Source organism: Anopheles nili, chromosome 3 (assembly GCF_943737925.1).
Source record: "Anopheles nili chromosome 3, idAnoNiliSN_F5_01, whole genome shotgun sequence".
NCBI classification, from domain to species: domain Eukaryota; kingdom Metazoa; phylum Arthropoda; class Insecta; order Diptera; family Culicidae; genus Anopheles; species Anopheles nili.
Genome location: NC_071292.1, coordinates 39,985,347 through 39,994,717, shown reverse-complemented (window position 1 = coordinate 39,994,717; position 9,371 = coordinate 39,985,347). Strand labels below are relative to the sequence as shown.

General features: G+C 45.2%; 1 protein-coding gene across 1 annotated transcript; it reads left to right on the top strand.

Moving 5' to 3' along the window:
* The first annotated feature begins 3,605 nt into the window (after positions 1 to 3,605).
* LOC128725503 (putative fatty acyl-CoA reductase CG5065) lies at positions 3,606 to 5,488 on the top strand. Its single transcript, XM_053819256.1, has 5 exons — positions 3,606 to 3,806; positions 3,920 to 4,311; positions 4,392 to 4,937; positions 5,049 to 5,174; positions 5,275 to 5,488. Exons 1-5 carry the CDS (start codon positions 3,606 to 3,608, stop codon positions 5,486 to 5,488), a joined length of 1,479 nt encoding a protein of 492 aa, XP_053675231.1.
* The last annotated feature ends 3,883 nt before the right edge of the window (positions 5,489 to 9,371 follow it).

The window sequence follows — 9,371 nt, the reverse complement described above, 5'->3', positions numbered from 1 at the left end:
TCCATTATGACCGGCAGCCCATTTGATCAAATTGAGGATGAATAACCCACAGCGCTTGTAAAAACCTACCGCTCATGTGAGCCGCAAAGAAACGATTTGATGCGGAAGGATATTTTTCTGTCGCATTTTGTGGCTCTCTTTAAATGGCTTAGACAACCGTACCTATTCCATCGGAATGTTACCCTTGACTTTTCTGTTCAAACAACAAACACATCTCTTGAGCGAAAAGATGCAGAGAAAATTCACACTTCACTTTTTCACTACTTCTGCCGCACTTTGCGAGTGTTTCTGACGCTAGGGCTCGTCGTGACATTTTTTATACGCCCGGATTGTGTTGTGTTGATATTTGTCTTTTCGATTACCTTTCCACTAGTATCCCGACGCCAAAAGTATAATGCGAACCGCAAGAGAGGACCCGGACAAAGCTTCTCGTATACTGGCGTCGCTTTATCAGGCGCAAAGATGAGGATGAATAAAGCGAACGTGGTAAGAGAGAGATAGAGAGAGAGAGAGATGGTGCCGTAAATTTAAAATCGTTTATTTTTTTCAATTTATTATATTTTTATGGTGCAATCTTTATGGCACCATTTTACAACTCCGTAACGCGCTACGGTCGCTTTGCGCGGAGCAGTTTGGTGTTCGTAGACCGCCAACGGTTCTTAGAGTATCTCCATTCCATTTCATGGGTGTACTCGGTGCGCTTTGCACACCGTAATACGCCTATAAACCTTCTCGAAAAGATTTACATTTGGACTGATTTTCTGGTTTTTGGGCAATAAAGGCGAGCAGAGTGTCTAAGGTTACGCGGTACACACCAGCATATTATCGGAACCCACTCTGTACCTAAAGCGTGGCAGCGCAAAAACAGATCTCGGTGGCTCAATCCATCTTGCATGAACCAGTGATGAATAACCCCAAAAATGGTGCTTTAAGTATGATCTAAGGCTGACTTCAAAAGCCGGTTCGTGGAAGTATTTTTTTACATTGATACATGTACGACACAGCGCGCGTATCAAATATGCGTTTCGATCGTTTTAAAAATAGCCCTTATTTCGGTCCGGACATGAATCGTAAATAATCCCCGAGCATCGATTGGATTGGTATGAGTGACGAAACATTTTATCCAACGCAAATGTATAACTATGTCGAGTGTTTTAATAAAACTACACTATATTTTACAGTAATTGTTCCATACATGATATGGATTCTAGACGGGCAAGTTGCTTTAAAGCAGAATATAAATAATAAATTCCTTTTATGGTTTTCTTTCATGCTATTCCTATTCTGCATAGAAATAATCGCGAAACTGCTCAATGAAGAAATGCTATAAAGATGTAATTTGCGTCATTGCTAGTTTTGCGAAGCGAGTTCATGTGTAATCGAGACAGTAATGCAAAGCGGTACGACCAGCAGCTAATGAGTCACGATGCGTAGTGTTTTCCCTTCCAATAAAACGATCAACCGAGCAAACGTGAACCGGAGAACCATGCTCCAAGATAAACACTTGAGGCAAACCCATGGCGCCAGTCAAGCTTCGTTGTCATTCCGGAGGCATTTGACGAACGAGAGCGGCTAATTAAAAAGAAAACGGAGGCTATTGATTTCTCCACTGCTCGTTTTGCTTGAGCATTTGTTTCTCGGTTAGTTGGGGTGAGCACCGCAGCAAAGTTACCCCTTTCACTAATGCCTAAATAAACTTCCTAGTCTATCCATGCGATAAATCGTGCGTTGGGCTGATGATATAGCACTCGATGATTTGTTTTTGCGCTAATCCATCCATCGGTTTTAATCTGTTGCCACACTCCACGCTAATGCCGACGATCTTCTTCTCGAGCCTCGAAATGCGAATGAAATCATTAATCGCCGTAAGTGGACGCGCTTCCAATGGACGGTCGTAAATATTCGCGGCAGTATTTCACATTGCAATAGCCATTGTTCAAACTCAGATAGCTCTGCGTAAAAAGCGTAAAGGCAGCGTGCTTAAAACTCTTTGTTTTGGACAATTATCTGAGCGTTCGGGTTCCAGTCCAAGACCGGGGTTGGCCTAGTGACATTCCTTTGGCTAGCAGCTCGCCCGGAAAGTAGAGTAATTTATGCGCCCGTCTAAAATAGAATATAGCCCCCCTGTGTACCGCTTATCTACTGCATCCGGGAAATAATTCCCGCAATCCGTAGTCCGGGCATCTGGACCCACTAATGTGTTGTGAAACGTGCACAAATTTTGCACCTTCTGGACCATCTGTCTGCTATATTGCGTGCTGCGACAGCTGTGACCAAAAGTGAGAGGACGCTCGGTGCAAACGGATGATATTAGTCAGAAAGCGAGCATAAAAAGAAGGAATTTCTGAATTATCTATCGCCCGAATGCACGTAATCGTGGTCATCTCTGCTTCCGGCGAAATTTACCGAGGTATGAATTGCTAATTGCAGCACCATGATAAGGGTTATAAATACTTTAACCCGCATTGTCTGCTGAATGCAGTTTTGTGTTCGCTCCGTTTTCAAACACGAAATCATGAATTCACAAACTGCGAATCAATGGCGGTACAAACCGCAAATCGCTGGGCACGTTTTAGAGGGCTGCTAAAACACCACAAAAACTTCGGCTAAATTAGTCGTTGCCTTGTCGAAGCGTATGCGTTAGCGTTATTTTCTATTCCTTCGCTTATACGACGTGTTGTTGTTACTTTCGGTGACCTGATCGGTTCGTTCCTGGCCGAACGATGCATCCTTACTTGTTTGCTTGGAACTAGTGATCTTGACCTTCGGCTCCCGTTCCCAAGCTGCCGTATAATGGCACGTAATTTTCCAACCCTAACGCCCTAGTTTGCCATCGTTTTCCCATTCATTCCCGTCCATGACTTCATGCCGTGTTTTGCTTCCTCCCACCAGCACAGCAGACAACCCCGTCGGCGAGTTCAAGTACATTGACTCATTCCCATTGCTCGTTCGGATTGAACACTTCGGGAATGAATATTTACCGATAGCGTGGCAGCTATTGGGGCGGTTTATGGAAAGCGAACTGAGAAGTGGTAGTGTTTGCTGCTGTTGAACCTGCTTTTTGAGGGAGAGTATTGGGCGTATCGGTGGGAAGGGTGTTACATCTGCTCCCAAACGCCCACCAGGTCGCATCGGGGGTAGTACTGACCGATTTACACCGCAGTTGATGGTCATTTTGCAATGAAATTTCCGCATTCACTCTCCGATCGAATGTTGCCGCCAGTTCGCGTACCGTCTGCCTCATTTGTGATGTTAATGTAGGTTGTTATAAAACAATCAACACTCGCCGGAGTAGTTACATTGGCTGGTCTGGGAACGCCAACGACGTTCAACAGCGTGCTGCGGAGTACGGCTATACGAAGCACACTCGATACTATTCATTTTCATTTGGCGACAAGCCGTCGATCGAACCGGAACCTCTTGAGGGGCTAATCATTGTTCTACTAAACGAGTGTCAGATGTGCCAGTGTGCTGGTTGAAACGAGATATTAAAGAGTGAAGCAAACCCAGTGCAAAGGATAACGAAAGACATAGAAACGGAGCAGAAGAGAAAGCCGGAGAGCTAAAAAGTAATAGTTATCGGTGTAATCATACTATAGCGCGTAATGCAGCAAAAGTGCAGTAGTATACCGGCGGTGTTCGCCGGAGCGGATGTGTTTATTACGGGGGGTTCAGGATTTATGGGTAAAGTGCTCATCGAGAAGTTGTTGCGCTCGTGCCCGGACATTGGACGGGTGTTTGTGCTGATGCGCGCCAAACGTGGCAAGTCGCTTCAGGATCGTCTCAAAATAATCACGGATGGTGTGGTAGGTAGGCTGGATAGGCACCACAAAAAGCCATCATTGGTCCTGGCGATGGAGATGAGCTTGAAGGCTCTTCGAGATTCGACCAAATGTACTGAAAGCGTTCGTCTTTGCAGTTGTTTGACACGTTGAAAGGCGAACGTCCCGAAACATTGCAAAAGATACAACCGATCGAAGGTGACTGCACGCAGCTGAAGCTTGGCATGTCCAGCGAGAGCATGGAGCGCCTGAAGGATGTACGTTTCGTGTTTCATGCCGCTGCTAGCGTCCGATTTGATGATCCTCTGAAGGACGCCATCTTGATCAACACCCGCAGCACGCGGGAGGTGTTCGATTGGGCCAAAACGCTGCACCAGCTTAAGGCCGTCGTGCACGTCTCCACTACGTACTGCAATCCGGAGTTGCTGAGGGTGGAAGAGAAAATTTACCCTCCGAAGATGGACTGGAGAGAAGCGATTCGCTTGGCGGAAGCGTTCGACACCGCTGAACTGGAAATGCTGAAGGATAAGTTTGTGACACAAAACATCCACACCCGTTTGCTGGTTGTTCCTTTATCAATTGAATAACTGCCTTTCCTCGTTCCAACAGACTGACGCAGTTTGCACCAAACACCTACACCTACACGAAAGGGTTGGCCGAGCAGATCTGTAACGAGTATCGCTACGAGCTGCCACTCGTCGTCTTCCGACCATCGATCGTGACTAACTCTGAAAGCGAACCCCTGAGCGGATGGGTGGACAACTTCAACGGACCGATCGGATTGCTGCTCGGTTGTGCCTCCGGTGTCGTTCGAACGGGACTGCTCGATCTGGAGAAACGAATAAACTGCATCCCAGTTGACGTTAGCATCAAGGCGATAATTGTGGCCGCCTGGAAGAGGGCCACCACCGATGAACCGGGAGCCCTGCCGGTGTACAACAGTGCCGCCGAGTCGGAGAAAACGATCACCTACGGTACGATGCTGTACGACGGCAAGGTGCTGTTTGATCGTATTCCGCTCAGTAACATGATGTGGGCTCCCGGTGGCACCGCAACGTCCAACAAGTACATTTTCTACCTCATGTTTTTCTGTTGCCAGCTACTGCCAGCCCTGTTAGTGGACGCATTATTTCGCCTCAGAGGGCAACCCCCGTTGTACGTATCATTCCCGAGGGTGCAGGCCCGTTTCTTTGGCCTAGAATTAGACCCTGGACCGTCAGTAGTAGTGAGATGCTTTGCTTTTTTTTGTGTTGATGTATTCCACAGCTTGCTGAGGCTGAATCGTAAAATATTTGATGCGCAAGTTTCCCTTCGATACTTCATGAACAACGAATGGGTGTTTAAAAATGATAACTTCAAAGAACTGGAGTGCACGCTATCGGAAACCGATAGGTAAGAAGGTGTAGTGGACTGTGGAGAACGCTTGTTTCGTTTCACTAAATTGTAATGAGCTATTTTTTTGGTTTGTGGCGCGTACACACAAACTTCACAGGAATACCTTCTCCACGAGCTACTTTGTGCGTGGAATGATGGAGTACTATCAGAGCGCCATCCTTGGCGGCAGGCGATACTTGCTGAAGGAACCTGATGAAAATATTGCAATGGCGCTAAAAAAATACACGCGCTTGCGAGTGCTGAATTACTCGGTGAAGCTAGTGGCAGTGTGCTTGCTGACGTACTGGGTCTACAGTAGGTTCGTAATGTAGCAATCGTTACCGCAGGAGCAAGGAAGCTGTTGCTATTGAGCTACCAACACGCTTCGTCGTAAAGCGCAACGTAAAAATCAAGACTAAAAACTCGCCACTCCATCGCCAACGTCATTTTTGTCATCCGTTTCAAGTCATCAATCGCCGGACGAGAAGCAACTCGTAGCAAATTATCGTCTCCACTGCAACAATCGCACAATAGTTGACCGTTTTGCTGCGGTTGGGCCTGCCGCTTTCGGAATGGTTAATCGATATGCAAAACAGTGCGTGTTTGGCCCAGAGTTCGCACTTAAAACGCCAATGAATACGCAAACAGTTGGTTATCGGCCAGACAGTGTTTTTGCCGCGGTTCTGATACACAGGAAACTCTAGACCCTGGGCGGCACCACCTTGTAGCACGGCTAATCATGCCCTCTTGGGGTTCGATGAGTGTGGTGTTAAATTTGGCTATGCTTCGCTTTAACCCTATTGAAACGCGCTACATCATTTACGGCTGGTTCTAAGGTGCTTTGCGTTTTTTTTATTGTGTCCATGATTTCCATGATTGAAAGCGTGAAGAGACAAAAATAAGGATGCCATGAGGTGGAATGTGTTGCGTCTTGCTCAATTAAATTTAAACATCGTTACAACACTGAAACAACGACAGAAATGATCAAAATTATTGTTTTTTTTTTCTGTGCAAAGAAATGAAAATACAGTTGCAAAATTAAAAACAAAACGAAGAATGCAGTCGACCATATTTATTTTAATTCCATCGCTGTTACGGTTCAATCTGCTTTCCTCTCTTCACACGATTTTGCTTGAATGCTGCTTTTGTTTGATAGCCTTTAAAACGAAAAAAAAGCTGTTCTGTTTTCGCAAACGCTTTATGGATAAAGCAGAGACTTTCAATCAACCCATCACATGATTGCAAACAATTATTGCCCATCATATCCTCAGCTCGAGGTTTCCTCGTGATTTTTGCGCCACCAAGTCTGCTGCAGCTGCGGATGCACAGAGTGGTGCGAATGGGGTGAAATCGTAAATCAATTAAGATGAATTTATTACATCACATTTTTTTTCACTCTCCGTTGCCTGAGCAAGAGAGGTGGAAAAAAAGGTTCTCTTTCCACAGCGAGCCAGGCGATTGGTTTGAATCCACGTTGTTGTAAGCTGTTGAAGCGAATGAAACAGGATAAGGATGGTGCTAGAAATCATAAAAATGATACGTAAAAGATGGATTAAATACAATTTAGAGGATTTATGCCGGACCGTATAATCTATCTTCTTGTCAGGAGCGATGGCTAGGATTCCCACAACCCAGATGCGTTATACTAGAGACTCGAACGATCTCTCGCAGAGGTGTAAAACAATTTTCATTCGAGATCGGGCAAAAAACCCGAATCCTCGTTTGGGAGCTTCTATCATGACTCCACTTCCAATGCTATGCCACGCTAGCGAAAGTTTTAAGGTATAAATATTGTTTTTTTTTCACTCAGTTTGCTCAAAAAGATTATGGCCATCTCGAACCATGGACCATGGGGGCGCTGCTGCTTGACCCTTCGAACATTATTCGCCCCATCACTCGGCGCACCGGAAGCATCGCAAGCTAGACCAATTACATGGTTGCTTTGTTTTTACTCCCTAGAACGGAAAATGATTAATGAAGGGGCTTCCGTGAGATCAGCAGTGAAAGAATGGAACCAATTTTCGACCAATGAAAGGCGCAACCAGAACGCAGATAAAACGAAACGAAATATTGATCGAGAAATGCTTCGCTCAATGCGCAGACACTGGGTGCGAAAGTTTCCCAAAAACGATATCCCGAGGATTCAATTGCTCTGAAAGGTTGTAGACTTCTATCGACTGACGCTGTCGTCATTCTTGCCCCAGGCCCTAGGGGAACATTTATTGCTGCCCTCAATTGGGTTGGAGCGATTTTTTCGTTCATTTTCATCTGGAATGTGGAACAAAAAACTGCGTTGAAAGGCAAACAATTGACTGTATTTTTCCATATTGCGTTCCATCGGATGCCTTTCTGTCTCAAATTTTGATGGCAGTAAAACATTGATTTATTCTGCGTCAAATCTAAGCGTAAAAAAACACACATCCACACGCATGCTGATCGCGAGTTGCCTAATACAATGAGGAATTTATATTCGATGTCTCGAGTATGCTGCAAAATACGTTTTTCATACAAAGATCTACATGAAGAAATTGTTTCGTAAAGATTTCGAAATTGTTGCAGCGTAGTTGTTGCGTTTTAGTGTTGTTTTCCAAATAATTTCATTCTATTTGCGCTGATAAACATGTCGGCGTCGGCGTAAAAAGCGAAGAATCTTCGGCTCTATTTATTTACCCTCCAAATTGGTACTATTTGCATACCAACCCAGCCGGCGCTCAGGTTTGATGTAAGGTGACTCGTATTCTCGCGGTACGCCTGCTACTAGAACCCAGCAGTAATGTCGAAGTCAACGCTTGCACACCCACAAGCAACAAAACAGCAGTCGGCAGTGGCTGCGGCTTCCGTTTAACTTTATTAGTGCCGGGTAATGTTGCTTAGTAAACAAAGCAATCAACGGGGATTCGTTTTTATGATGGTCGAACCGAGTCCCATAAGCATATGAATGTGGTAAATGCGCCGGATTGGGCGATGAGTTTGAGCGTTACGGTTCCGGGAATGTTGCACTTACCCCGGGTAATTTGAGGCTAATTTCGTTCCGAAGGTGGAACTTTGTTTCGCCAAACTGCACGAAGCAAACAAAGCGAATTTCGGTTGGGATGCGAGCAATATTTTTGCTTGCCTGGGGGGAAAAATGGGTTTCGCTGTTTAATTAAGGTGCATGCGCTGGATGTATTGTTTGCTGCCCAAGGATGCGTACGTGTATGGGCTTAAACCTGTTGCAAAAGTGTACCATGCATAGATGTGCACTCAAAAGGAGCCATTCATTTCCATACGATTTTGTGTAACCACAGACATAACGGAACGGAATCGAAAAACTCCGGTATCAGAATTTCTGCGTAAGGATGAAAACTAAAATGAAACACAAAAAGGGCAGTTCCGCAAAGCTATCATACTTATCACATTTTCTACACCGTTTGTTGGAAATATTGCAAATAACCCGCTGTCTAGTGTATGACGGACATGTTCAAAAGAGTGAAAACCCCTGTGCTGGAGGGCGAAGCGAGAGAGAGAGAGAGAATGAGATGAAAAACTAAGCACCGAACATAATGTACCTAGTACTTGTGATTACTATGCGCCTGGGGCTTTAGAAATTAATAGTGATGCTTCCGGAGAAGTAGAAAAAAAGGGAGAAATTTTCCTGCCGGTTTAATTTACGTATATATTTCTCGCTATCCAACATTCTCCTGAGCACGGCAGGATCAGAAGGTAGAGAACCCAGTAGTACCGTTCCGTACGACTAAAGGTCTCAGACGTAACCGAGGGTTTGTGCGATGAGCGCAGCAAAAATAATAATAATTTCAAATTATCAACCGAGACGCTACGCCTGTTTCGAAGGTGCTTCCAGAGCCGGTCTCGAAGTGGTGCTTAAGTTTTAATTTGAATTGTTATTACGATCGGATGCCGTGCATCTGAAGAGAGGTTCTTCTCCGATACGGCCATGCCGTTATCGGTAGCAAAGCAAGTGCAAAGAACTTTAAACTTTGCACCAGAACGCGCCTATTTTTATTTGCTCCCGAGTACGATCGTATAAAATATAATCACTAAACTTCTCGCACTCTCGTGGGCTTCGAATGTGTGCCGTTGCGGGTGATACAGCTGTTTGGTGCAAGCGGAAGCAATTTTAACGCCATGACCAATTTTCTTCCCATCGTCAGCTAAACAGGATGTGGTAGCTTTAGTCCACGGTATGGCAACAGCTTTGAAAAGTGGTTCTCCTCG